This window comes from Sciurus vulgaris (assembly GCF_902686455.1).
Source record: "Sciurus vulgaris genome assembly, chromosome: 8".
Taxonomy (NCBI): Eukaryota; Metazoa; Chordata; class Mammalia; order Rodentia; family Sciuridae; genus Sciurus; species Sciurus vulgaris.
The window spans coordinates 122,291,786-122,304,994 of NC_136468.1; the positions used below are offsets into that span (position 1 = coordinate 122,291,786).

Genomic DNA, 13,209 nt, shown 5'->3' on the forward strand with positions numbered 1-13,209 from the left:
CACTCACATGCATGAGTTCAGTGATGGCTACCAGATCAGCCAGGGAGATGTGGGGCCCCACAAGAAAGTCCTTGTTCTGGAGGAACTTGTCTTCGAGCAACTGCAGGGTCACATCCAATTCAGTCAATGTGGCTGTCAGCGTCTTGGGAGACACTTGCTCACCCAGGAAAACAGGGAACATCACCTGGTGGGTGGGCACGTAAAGCGGGAGGTTAGGGAACAGCCCAGCCTTGGTTTTAGGAATACAAAACCCCCAATTTTGGAACTGGTTTTTTTGTTCTTTGCCTTCTTCTTCCATGACCTGGCTAGGCCTGCAAGGAAATTTCCAAGGGACTTCTTTTCCCAGAAATATTCTTGCTTCACTGATCTCTGACTGGCTGAGTCCCTGGAGTATCAGACAAAATTACTCAAACCTCTTTGAAATGACTCAAATTGTGACCTGAACAACAGTTTTAATACTCTGGGGGGAGGGAACTAGTTTGGGAAGTACAATCATGCATCAATTAATGATGGGGATACAGTCTGAGAAATTCGTCATTAGGAGATTTCATCATTGTGCAAACATCACAGAGTGATAGCATAGGTCAATCACATAAAATGTCCTTTTGAAGAAACCAAGAGACATGGTGAACATGAAATGGATGAGGCTGCTGCTAGGGTGTTAAACAGCAAACTAGTTTACAGTCAATTTTTTTTGTGTAAGTAGAAGGAATGTATTCTAAAACAATGATAAAAAGTATATTACAGTAAATACATAAACCAGTAACTTAGTTATACATTATCATATCAAGTATTATGTTCTGTACATAATTATACATGCTGTACTTTTATATACCAGTCAGCACAGCCATTTATACCAGAAGACACATGGGGGAATGTATTGCACTGAGATGTTATGACACCTACATCACTAGGTGATAGAATTTTTCAGCTCAGCTTCATTATACTTTTATAGGACCATTATCACATATGTGGTCCATTGTTGATTGGGACATCGTTATGTTGTGCATGACTGCAACTATTTATAACTTTTTTCCCCAAAATATAAAAACAGAACTTCTTACAGTATAAGTAATTAGGAGGGTGGATTTTAAGGTCTCCTTGATTTCACTTATAAACTGTGTGACCTTGAGTGAAATACTCAAATTCTCTGGACCTCAATTTCCTCATGTATAATATAGGAGTAATAAAAGTACATGGCTTATCTTGTAAATGGAAAAGTGAAGCCCAGAGAGGGCTAGTTGGTTGCCCAGGATAGCACAGCCAAAAAACTAAGTCAAGCATTCAACCAATGCCCTCTCCAGAGACTAAGGAGGAAAGTGGAGTCCATGGAGGATGATGAAGAGGAAAGTTATCAACTGACTCAGTCTTGGTAGAACTGTCAGGGAGACCCAGGGGATGAGAATTGAGGGAGGGGTAATGCTCAGCCAGGTGTTTTGTTCAGTAAAGTTGTTCAAGAGAGCCTGGGGTGGAGGAAAGGGTCAAAAGGACTAAGATTGTAGCAAAGCCCTAGCTTCAAGCTTCAGTTCCCCTTTTCCCATATAGGAAGGTATATGAGATCACAGATAGCAAACTGATGGCCTAGAACCAGTTCTGAGCTAATGACATTCCTCTGGCTGCAAAGATTTCTAAAAACATGGATCAGTGGTGGCATTTAAAAACTTAGATATTCCATATGAAAGTCCATATTTCCAACTTCTTTCTAACTTAAGGAGTGCTAGCCACAAGAGGCCCCATATGGCTAGCATTCCTACCTGGTACCCTGACTGAGTATCTAGGGCTGATGCTGGGGAGAAGCAGCTCCATCTAGAGAGTCATAGTGACTTCTGTCTGTGAATTCCCAGCCAGTTCACTTCCCTCCCTTATTTATCTGCCTCATACCTGCAACAGACTGTCTATGTTTCTATTTTGTTCTGAATCCACGGCTCCAAAGTCCTTAGGGTTGAAAAATTAGTTTTGTTCCTCTTTCAGTGTAAAGTACAGTCATGCACTACATGACCATCTCTCAATCAATGAAGGACCACATATACCATAGTGGTCCCATAAGATTATAATGGAGGATCCAAGATGGTGAACTAGAGGGAGACTGTATTCCTTGTTGTTCCTGACTAGGGATTCAAGCAGAGGAAATACTATTTCTCTGTGAGGCAGTCGTTGTAGCCCTCTGATCACCTGCTGTTTGGCCCCTGACTGCTCACTGCTGCCTGGAAGCCCATTGTCAGAGCGCCTGCAGGTTTGGTTACACATGGCTGCTGCCATCTTGGTTCACTGTTTAGAAGACAGAACCTCAGGCAATGAAGACAAAAAATATACTCTTGAAAATAAAGTTGACTGTACAATACTGGGCCTTAAATTATACTACAAAGCTATAGTAACAAAAACAGCATGGCACTGGCACCAAAACAGGCATGAAGACCAATGGAATAGAATACAAGACACAGAGACAAACCCACATAAATACAGGTATGTGATACTAGACAAAGGTGCCAAAAAACATAAAATGTGGCCTTTTAAACAAATTGTGCTGAGAAAACTGGCTATCCAGAATGAAACTAGATCCTTATCTCTCACTCTGCACAAAAATCAACTCAAATGGATCAAAGACCTTGCAACTCTGCAACTCCTAGAAGAGAACATAGGGTCCACACTCCAGCATACAGGCACAGGCAACCACTTTCTCAATAGGACCCCTAAAGCTCAGGAAATAATGCCAAGAGTTAATAAATGATATGGCATCTAATTTAAAAGTTTCTTCACAGTAAAGGAAACAATTAAGGATGTGAAGAGAAAACCTACAGAATGGGAGAATCTGTGCTAGCTACTCTTCTGGCAGAGGATCAATATCTAGAATATATAAAGAACTCATGAAATTTTACACCAAAAAATCAAATAATCCAATTAATAAATGGGCAAATGAATTAAACAGACATTTCTCAAAAGAAGAAATATAAATGGCCAACAAATACATGAAAAACATGTTCAACATCATTAGCAATCAGGGAAATGCAAATCAAAACTGCACTGAGATGTCATCTCATCCCAGTCACAGTGGCAGTCATCAAGAATTCAAATAATAGCCAGGTGTGACGGTGCACACCTGTAATCTCAGTGGTTTAGGAGGATGAGGCAGAAGGATTGGGAGTTCAAACAAGCCTCAGCAACACAGTGAGACCCTAAGCAACTAGTGAGACCCTGTCTCTAAATAAAATACAAAAAAGGATTGGGGATGTGGCTTAGTGGTTAAGCTCCCCTGTGTTCAATCCCTAGTACCAATAATAATAATACTAATAATAATAATAAAAAATTAGAGAGGATGTGGAAAAAATGAAAACTTTTACACTGTTGGTGGCATTGTAAATTAGTACATCCACTATGGAAATCAGTATGGAGATTCTTCAAAAGATGAGGTATGGAAACATCATGTGATCCAGCTATACCACTCTTTAGCATTTATCCTAAAGAATTAAAGTCATCATACTACAGTGATACATACATACCCATGTTTATGGCAGCACAATTCACAATAACCAAACTATGGAACCAACCTAGATGTCCATCAATGGATAAATCATAAAGAAAATGTGGTATATATACACAATGGAGTTTTATTCAGCAGAATAATGAAATTATGTTATTTGCAGGAAAATGGGTGGAACTAGACTATTATGTTAAGCAAAATAAGCCAAAATCAGAGGTCAAGGGTCATGTTTTCTCTCATATAAGGAAGCTAGTGATGAAAAAGGAAAAGAAAGGCTGGGGGTGGATCTCATGAAAATCAAAGTGCAATCAGTAGAGAAAGGGATCAGGGAGTAGGAAGTAGAGAGGGAGTGGGGGAAAGGTTGGGGAATGATATTGGCCAAACTATATTGTAATATTTTGTGCATGTACAAATATGTAACAACAAATTCTATCATGTACAACTATAATGCACCAATAAAAAATGTGGAAAGTGTGGGGGAAAAAAAGAATGTTGGGATGGGCCTGTGACTCAGTGGCAGAGTACTTGCTTAGCACATGTGAATCATCCTTAGCACCACGTAAAAAAATAAACAAATAAAGGCATTCTGTCTATCTACAACTACAAAACAATTTTTTTAAAGAATGTCTTGTGATATATCTTGTTACAAGCATGTTTGCAAAAAAGCTCCTTTTACGTGATCTTCCACATTTCCATTTTTTTGAAGTTTGACATAAGTGACTCCATTTTGGTACCAGCAACTTTCAGAATGTGTATTTCAAAGTATATAGTTTAGCGCACAGAGTTTAAGTACATCCACATTGTTGTGGAGCCATCTCCAGAATTCCTTTTATCTTATAAAACTTCAACTCTATACCTATCAATCATAATTCCCCATTCACCCCTTCCCTTAGCCCCTGGAAATCACCTGTTATTCACCTTCTGTGCTTAGATTCTGAAGCCTTGCTGAAGTGAACGAGTGACACAGTCCCACCTTCAAAATATAGTGGGGCTGGGAAGATAGCTCAGTCGGTAGAGTGCTTGCCTTGCAAGCACAAGGCCCTGGGTTCAATCCCCAGCACCACAAAAAAAATAAATAAATAAATAAATAAATATATATATATAATAAATATATATATAAATATATATATATATATTGCTTCTTGATTTTTGATGGAGGTAGGTCCCTATAAACCCATCATTAATTTGAAAACATCATAAATCCAAAAAGCATTTAATATACCTAATGTAATAAACATTATAGCTTAGTAACACAGTACACTAGAGATATCTATGGCTTGCTTCCACTGCCTAACATCATGGAGAATATCATATGGCATATCAGTAGCCAGAAAAAAGGTCAAAATTCAAAGTATGGTCTTACTGAATGAACACCCTAAAGTTGAAAAATGATAAATTGAACCACTGTAAGTTGGAGACCATCTGTATTTGAAACCAGAAACAAACTGAAACTAACTGAAGCCACAACCCAATCCACCTCCTGATTATCTGGAAGAGAGAAATCTTGCACCCTGAATGCCTGACAAACTAAAGTACAATCCCTTCCTGGGAGTGTTTATTATACACTTCAATCTATATTCTTATTTTATATATAATATTTGGCATCCAACAGTATCTTATGAAACATGTAAAGAAGCAGGAAAATGTGATCCATAATCAAGAAGGGGAGAAACAATTAACATAAACAGATCCACGGCAGACTGAGGTGTTGAAATTAACTGACCACTATTTTTTTTTTTTTTTTTTTTTTGCAACAGGGATTAAACCCAGGGGCACTTAACCACGAGCCACATACCCAGCCCATTTTTATATTTTATTTTCAGACAGGTTCTTGTTAAATTACTTAGAGCCTCACTAAATTACTGAGGATGACTTTGAACTCACGATCCTCCTGCCTCAGCCTCCTGAACTCCTAGTATTACAGGTGTGTGCCAGAGTACCTGGCAAATACTTTTTTTTTTTATCTTATGTAACCTATCTTTTAAATGTTTTTAGTTGTAGATGGACACAATACCTTTATTTTATTTTTTCATTTTTTATGTGGTGCTGAGAATCAAACCCAGTGCCTCACACATGCTAAGCAAGCACTCTACCACTGAGCCACATCCCCAGCCCGGAAAGACTTTTAAGTAACAATTAAAATATGCTAAAAATTTAAAAGAAAAGATTAATAAAATGGATGGACAGATAGTGAATTTCAGCACAGAAAAGAAAACTAAAAGAACAAATGAAATTTCTAGAAATAAAAATACATATCTCAAATACAGTATATTATATGGGCTTAATAGCTATCTGAGCAAAACAGAAGAAATAATCAGTGAAGTGAAAACAGGACTATAGAAAATACCCTAACTGTGAAAAGAATTGGATATTGCCCAAATCCCTTTGGGATAATGTCCTCACTACACACACACCCCATCCTTCCAGCCTCACCTTATGCCACAGGGCCCGCAGGCAATTTCTCCTCAGGGTTGTGTGCTGCCATGCCAGGTACTCATCGATGCAGGCTCGGACTTGCAGGTCCTGAGGGTACCAGTAGTCGGGGACCTTGTACTTGTGTGTCAGATAGAGCAGGATGGCCACACTGTGGGTGTGGGGGGTACATAATGGGTGGGGGAAGTGCACTATGCTAGGGACTTAATATCCAGTACCTTTTTTGATCTTCCAGACAATCTGTTAAGATAAGCCTTATTTTCCAGAGCAGGAAAGCAGGCTTAGAAAGGTAAAGGGACATGCCCCAGGGCACACAGCTCTTATTGGCAAAACTGGGAGTCTTTCTGGGGCTAATACCCAAGCTCAACCTTCCACCAGAGGAAATCCCACAACAGAGTATCCCATTAAGTGTTCAGAGAGAGTTTTTGATCAGAGGACCAGAGAGAGCTTCCTGGAGGGATAGCATCTAAACAGAGCCTTGAGGAAACTCAGTTCTTTCTGATTTGTATATACTTTCATTCATTGTCATTCAGACCAGCCTTGGATTGCCCGATTGTTCAAAAAGAACATCATCATTCCTCTATTCTCTCTCTCTCTCTATTTTTTTTTTTTTTTTTTTTTTTTTTTTGGTGGTGCTGGGATTGAACCCAGGATCTTTTGCATGCTAGGCAAGCACTCTACCAACTGAGGTATCTCCCCAGCCCCATCATTCTTCTACTCTCTATGTCATTCTTTCTGCTAAGAATCACCTCCTATCTAAACCAACCACAGTGGCTCAGCCTTTTAAAACCTTACTCAGGCTGGAATGATGGTTCATGCCTATAATCTCAGAGCTCAGGAGGCTGAGGCAGGAGGATCACAAGTTCAAAGCCAGCTCAGTAACTAAGCAAGGCTCTAAGCAACTTATTGAGGCCCTGTCTCAAAATTAAAAATAAAAAGGGTTGGAGATGTCACTCAGTGGTTAAGTGCCCCTGGGTTCAATCTCCAGTACCAAAAAAAAAACCAAAAAACAAAAAACAAAAAACAAAAACCCACAACCTAACTCAGGAAATATTGGGTGTTCAGAATCCTAGAACAACAGAACAGGCATGTCTCTAGTGCTTTCCTCCAACTCTGGGTTATGAGGGCTGTCATAGCGTGGGGATGGGGATGATCCTTAAAAGACATTGAGGATGTGTTCACTGGGGCTATAGAAAAGTTTTCAGAACTTGGTGTAGGGTGTCACACCCAAGGATTGGGTGTCACAGCCCAAAAGGAAGAAAATCTCTGTATCTGCCCCTGGCTCATGTTCCCTATTAAGATTCCTGCATCCACACCCCAGCTTACTGCCTCAGTTTTCCTGAGAAAGGTTCCCCTGTGCTCCTTTTGCTCCCAGATAATTGGTCAAGGCATCTCTGAGGAGGGCTGTGGGTCCCTTTAAGTATGAACCTCTCCAGGGTAGAGAGTAGAGAAATGCAGAAGTTGCTCACTGCTCTTGGCTCTTACCCAAGGTGCCCAACATTGAGCAAACAAAAGGACTCAGGACACCAGGGGACGGCAGAAAGGAAGAATGATGCTGGAAGAATGTCAGAGGAATTCATTGGGGTGCATGCATCTCAAAATTTCAGAGATTCTGAAATCTCAAAATTCTAGGTTCTCCTTGCTATGGAATAAATGACTCATGTGACAAATGGGGCAGAACTGGGAAGAGGTTTGGCCTTTCCTGAAGAGGGAGATTTCAACTTCTTGGGATTTGCTGTGATATAAAACATCCACATGTATAGTAGGTCTCCTAGGAGGGAGACCTTCAGGGAAGCTACAGTGACTCCAGAGATGGAGACATTAGGTAATTTGAATACCACCAGGCCCTCTTGACCTAAGCTTGCCCCAGAGGACTGTCCCCATGGTGGGTGAAACTGCCATCCACTCCTGCCCCAAATCTCTGTCCCAGGGATACTCCTGTCAACAAACAAGAGACTAGTACAGAGGTAAAGTAGATGGCCTGGTTTTCCAGACATCCTGGTAAACTGGAAAAGAAAACAGTTAGGAAGAAGTCTGACTTCCAATTCCAACCCTGTGGGATATGGGGTAGAAGAACCCTTCGTCTCTAAGGACTTTAGTTTCCTTGTCTATGACCATCTATGGGTTAGGACAGGATTTTCTAGTAAGGCCTGGCAGTAGCCCCAGGGTCCCAATTACCTCTCAGTCAAGATGAAGTTCCCATCCTTCAAGGTTGGTATCTTCTTCAGGGGGTTCACCTGGGCAAAGGCATCACTGAGGTGCTGGCCTGTGGAGAGCCCATCATGACAGGGATGGGAATAGAAGGCTGAGCCTTCCATGTGGACTGGGCCCACTCCCTGCAATGCCCAGGCCCCAATTTCATGGTTATTCTCCCCACTGGTTTGCTGTCCTGAATGGGAAAAGCTGGTGGGGTCTTCTGTGGAAGGAGGGGGTGGTTGCTGTGGTAGCTGGTACAAAATGTACCTTGACACCTTTTGACAAGTTCACCTAGGCACTACTTCCCTCCAATTCCTCTCGACCCCCAAAACAGAGCTCAATGGTCAGGGCATAATGCCTGGGCCTCCTCTTTCTGCCATTGCCAGCTTCATAAACTCATGATTAGAGTGTCCCCAAACTGCAAGGGCAGGTCACCTCTGTGGATCTCTTACTTCCTACAGCAGCTATCTCCTATGGATTGACCAAAACACAGAGAATTGGTTTTTCTCTGATATCTATTTACCTGTCATCAATTTCTACTTACCCATCTGTGTCCCCTTGCTTCCCTTGCCCTGGGCTCTAGGACTAGAGAGCTGGCCCTGCTTTCAGGCTCTGTTGAAGCTAGGACAATCTCATTTCTTGCCCTACCCACAACCCCTGCAAAGTATGTCCCAGTGTCCCTTGAGACCCTGGCCTTTGAGCTTGTCTTAATCGTTTCTGCTCCTTCGGATATACTCAGAGAAGCTTCTAAGAGCACTTAAGTCTATTGCTGCTCTGCCCCATGGCCCTCAGTGGCTCACCATTACCCCTGGATCAGGTAGAAGTTCTTCAAAGCCATATGAAATCACTTTTTCCCTCTAGTCTTGAGGCTACCCTCTCTTCTCCAGACTGTTCCTCCCCTGGGGGCACCCTCCTCTCCTTTTCTGGTAAAACACATTTCCCTCTGCACCTCTATATTTGATAGCCAACTTAACATTCCCTTGTCCACCACACCCTCTCCTCTGCCCTTACTCAGCAAAGTCCCTGAGTAAGGCAATGGGTAATCCCCAGAGGAGGTTGGGTAGAGGTGAAGTTTTAGAGGGACAGGCTGTGCAAAGGCACAAAGGCAAGCAAGGTCCACCTGGTGGTGGGAGACTAAGTGGAAAGCTGAGCCAAATAGAGTCACCCTGCTTGCCCACCCAGCAACACCTGCTGCCATTCCCTCTTACCACCCCACCTCTGCCAGATTTGAGCCTGAGTCTGTCAGCTATCCTTGAGGGCCCCCACAGGTCTGTGAGAGAGATAATCACCCCTGCTCAGGCTGCAGGGCTCATCGAGGTGGGGAGTCCTGCTTCCAGCACACCTCATGGGGGTGGTCACACTCTGCAGCAGGAAAAAGAGAGGCAGAGGACAAGATAAGTAAGACAAAACAGGAGGAGCAGAAGAAGGAAGAAACAAAAGGGACCCCAATACAGTGTGGGATAGTGTAAAGGACAGAGCTGGAAAGACAAGTTCCCAAAGCAATGCCTCTTCTGTGTGCTGCTGTCAGTCTCAGGACTGGAACCACAAGGGAGGGACCTAATTACATTTGGTTCCCTAACCCCTCTCCTCCCTCAACCATCTCTTTTCTGGAGGCCGTCTATCCCAAGTCCCAAGTCGCACCCATTTCTGTTTGCCAGGCCTCTCATCTCCTCATACTCCTCATCCAATCATTCAGCTTTGGCAGAGCCCCTGTGGTTAGCAGAGTTTAGGGGATTCCCAAATCTTGGATCTCCTTGCTGGCATTCCATTCTCACAAGGTTTCCAAACGAGAACAGCAACGTCCCCAGGAAGTGGGTGGCACAGGAAGGGACCCCCTAAGCTTGTGTGCCTCCCAGGCTGACCCTTTCTGATCTCTCTGTTCCGAAAAACCACCCACCCTTGAGCAGCTCCACCGTGCGCAACTGGAAGGGGATGCAGTTCTTCTTGGCGAAGATGTAAACAGCGCGGCAGGGCTGGGAGAGCAGATCCAGGTACAGCTCCAGGCCCATGGCGGGGGCGACGGGGACCGACTTGTAATCCCCGGAACACAGCAAAAACGCGTGTAAAACAGATATCGGCTCAGCCACGTCCCAGACAGCGCCCCTATTGGGCGGCTCCAGCGCCTAGGAACTTCGTCTAGCAGCAGCTGGCAAGCCTGCTACGAGTGAGAGGATTGAGAGGGTGGGGGCGTGGTTGAAGGGGGGCATGGTTGAAGAGAGGCTTGTCCCACGGGTTGGGGCTCCGGGAACTCAGACTAGGTGGTAGCCCCAGGAGTGGGCGAGGGAGGTGTGAAGGGGTCCGAATTTCAATTCTTTTGTGACCGTTTTATTTGATTTAGCATAATGTCTTCAAAACGCACCCTGTTGTAGCGTGTGTCAGAATTTCCTTGAATCATCCCCGTGTCCCAGATTGGGAAACCGAGGCACTGCGTGATGATAGACCCAGAAATTCTGGCTCCAGACTCCATTTTCTTACAACAACACTAGCGATCTTGGTGCCAGGAAATGGCAAAGCCTCAGGCTTGTATTCAGCATTTTGTGGTCACTTGCCTCACTGGAATTGCGAGTCTTGCAATTCGATAGCGTGCACCTGCTAAAGCAGTTCCCTCAATCACATTCCTGATCGTCTTAGTCCTGTTTAAGCAGCCATAACAAAATACTTTAGGCAGGGTAATTTGTAAACAATAGATTTGGAGACTAGTAAATCCAAAAATCAAAGTTCCAGCAGATTCACTGTGTGATGAATGCTGGCTCTCTGCTTCAAAAATGGTACCTCTTTTGTGTCCTAATGTGGTGGGAGGGGCAAGGCAACTCCTTTCGACCTCTTTTATAAGGACACAAATTCCACTCATGAAAGGGGAGCCCTGGACTTAATCACTTCCCAGAAGCCCCTAATACCTTAGGTTCCCACATTAATTTGGAGGAGACAGCAATATTCAAACCATAACCCGGGTTTCTTTCTTCACTTCTCTCAGCCTCAGTTTCCTCCAAGTGTGGAATGTTGGGGAAGCTAAAACTGTCCGGAACCTTTGCAAGTCCAGGATACTGGACTTACCCCTGAGTCTTAAGCTCAGTCCTGCCTATTGCCACCCAGGTACCTTCAGGGCCTGCTACCCAGTTGACCAAATGACATAAGTGTCATGTATTATCTTCTAAAACAAGTCCAACTGAAAATACATCAGCAGGAACATGACATTTTCTACATGGTATGGCAGATTTCTACAAAGAAAATGAATGTTGGTAATAATGTAGTATGAGAAGGTGGTACTGGGGATTGAACCCAGCAGCATTCTACAACAGAGCTAAATCCCCATTTTTATTTTGTGTTTTGGGACAGGGTCTCCCTAAGTTGTTCAGGTGGACCTTCATCTTGTGATTCTCCTGCCTCGACCTCCTGAGTAGCTGGGATAATAACATACACCATTACTCCCAGCAGTAATAACAATTTTTAAGTGAAAAGAAGTTTAAAATGAGAAATTCTGGCTTCTATGTTGAGGTTTTAAAAAGAGCTAGATACTCAAAGGAAACTATATTTTCTTTATCTTCATCTCTCAGCGTCTCCAGTCGGTGCTCCAGGAAAGAACTGTTGGGATCCTTGTCTAGATTAGAACCAGTATTACAAGTCCAAAACCTAATTTGGTCCAGTATTCCAGGATTGATCATGATCTTAGGACAAGACTGAAATAAACTCGTGAGAGACAGATTTACTACTTTATAGGGAAAAAAAGCCATTTAGACAGAATACTCTTGATGATTGCTCAGTATAACCCAAACTAAGTACCACCCTCTCAGCAGTTCAGTCTTCCAGAAAGCTGGAGGACTGGGGGAGGTAGAGTGAGAGTAAAGGCGGCCAGATGATCTACAAAACTGACAGCTTTGGGGCAGTAAGAAGACCTTCTGTATTACTTATCTATTGCAACATAACAAATTATCACAAATTTAGTGGCTTAAGATAACATACATTTAGCCAGGCATGGTAGCATATGCCTGGCTAATCCCAGCAGCTCAGGAGCTTGAGGCAGGAGGATCGCAAGTTCAAAGCCATCCTCAGCAACTTAGCAAGACCCTAAGCATCTTAGCGAGACCATGTCTCAAAATAAAAAATAAGAAGGGCTGGGGATGCAACTCAGTGGTTAAGTACCCCTGGGTTCAATCCCTGATACCAAAATAATAATAATGATAACAACAACAACAACAACAATAACAATAACAACATACATTTATTATCTCACACTTTCTGTGGGTCAGGGTTCTGGGCACAGTTTAACTGATTCTTCTGCAAGGCTGCAATCAAGGGGCCAGACCCTTTAAATTCATGAGGTTGAAAAGAGCTGCTGGCCCCTCCCCCTATCTAAGGTTCAACTGGGAAAAGATCCATTCCTAAACTCTCTCAAATTGTTGACAGACTTCATTCTTTGCAGGACTGAAGTTGCCTACTGGCTGTTGGATGGAAGCCACCCTTGGCAACTTGCCATATGGACTTGCTAACATGGTCACATCTTCAAAACCAGCAATGGAGACTCCAGAGCTGATAAACTAGCAAGATGGAGTCTAAATCAACACGGTAATCTCAGTAATCTCAAGTGAAAACAGACAAGGTTTTCATGGGTCTGTAGCTCAGAAGAGCCCTGCACATTACCATCCTGAAATTCTTGAATAATTTTTGAATAAGTACTCCATATTTTCACTTGTATCCAGTCCTGACCAGGGAGTTCAGAGAGTTCATGGGGTGGCCAACGCATGATTTGCTCTGGGTGGTGATGTGGCCACCAACTAAGAACTGCTCCTGAGTTCCCTGCCCCACTCTACCCAGTTATTGTCTTTGGCAAGAAACATGGGTACACTCAAATTTCCCCAAGGAAGGGGGCATTCTTCACCATTGAAAAGATAAGTGGCCTAGAACTTGTTTCTCAAATTGTGATCCTCTGATAAGCAGCAGCAGCCTTGCCAGTGAGCTCATCAGAAATGAATCTGGTGACTGGGGTTGTAGCTCAGTGGTAGAGCACTTGCCTAGCATGTATGAGGCACTGAGTTAGATTCTCAGCACCATGTATAAATAAATAAAACAAAGGTCCATTGACAACTAAAAAAAATATATTAAAA

General features: G+C 43.0%; 1 protein-coding gene across 1 annotated transcript in view; it reads right to left on the reverse strand.

The window, feature by feature from the left end:
* Nucleotides 1-13,209, reverse strand: part of LOC306667696 (uncharacterized protein) — a gene marked incomplete at its 3' end in the record, with an annotated part of 29,563 nt that overhangs the window by 386 nt on the left and 15,968 nt on the right. The window contains exons 6-9 of the mRNA XM_079150410.1: nt 10,005-10,230; nt 8,090-8,177; nt 5,912-6,062; nt 8-184 (exon numbers count right to left, since the gene is read on the reverse strand). Of these exons, the coding sequence (XP_079006536.1) occupies nt 8-184; nt 5,912-6,062; nt 8,090-8,177; nt 10,005-10,230 (642 nt within the window). The remainder of the gene's footprint in view (nt 1-7; nt 185-5,911; nt 6,063-8,089; nt 8,178-10,004; nt 10,231-13,209) is intronic.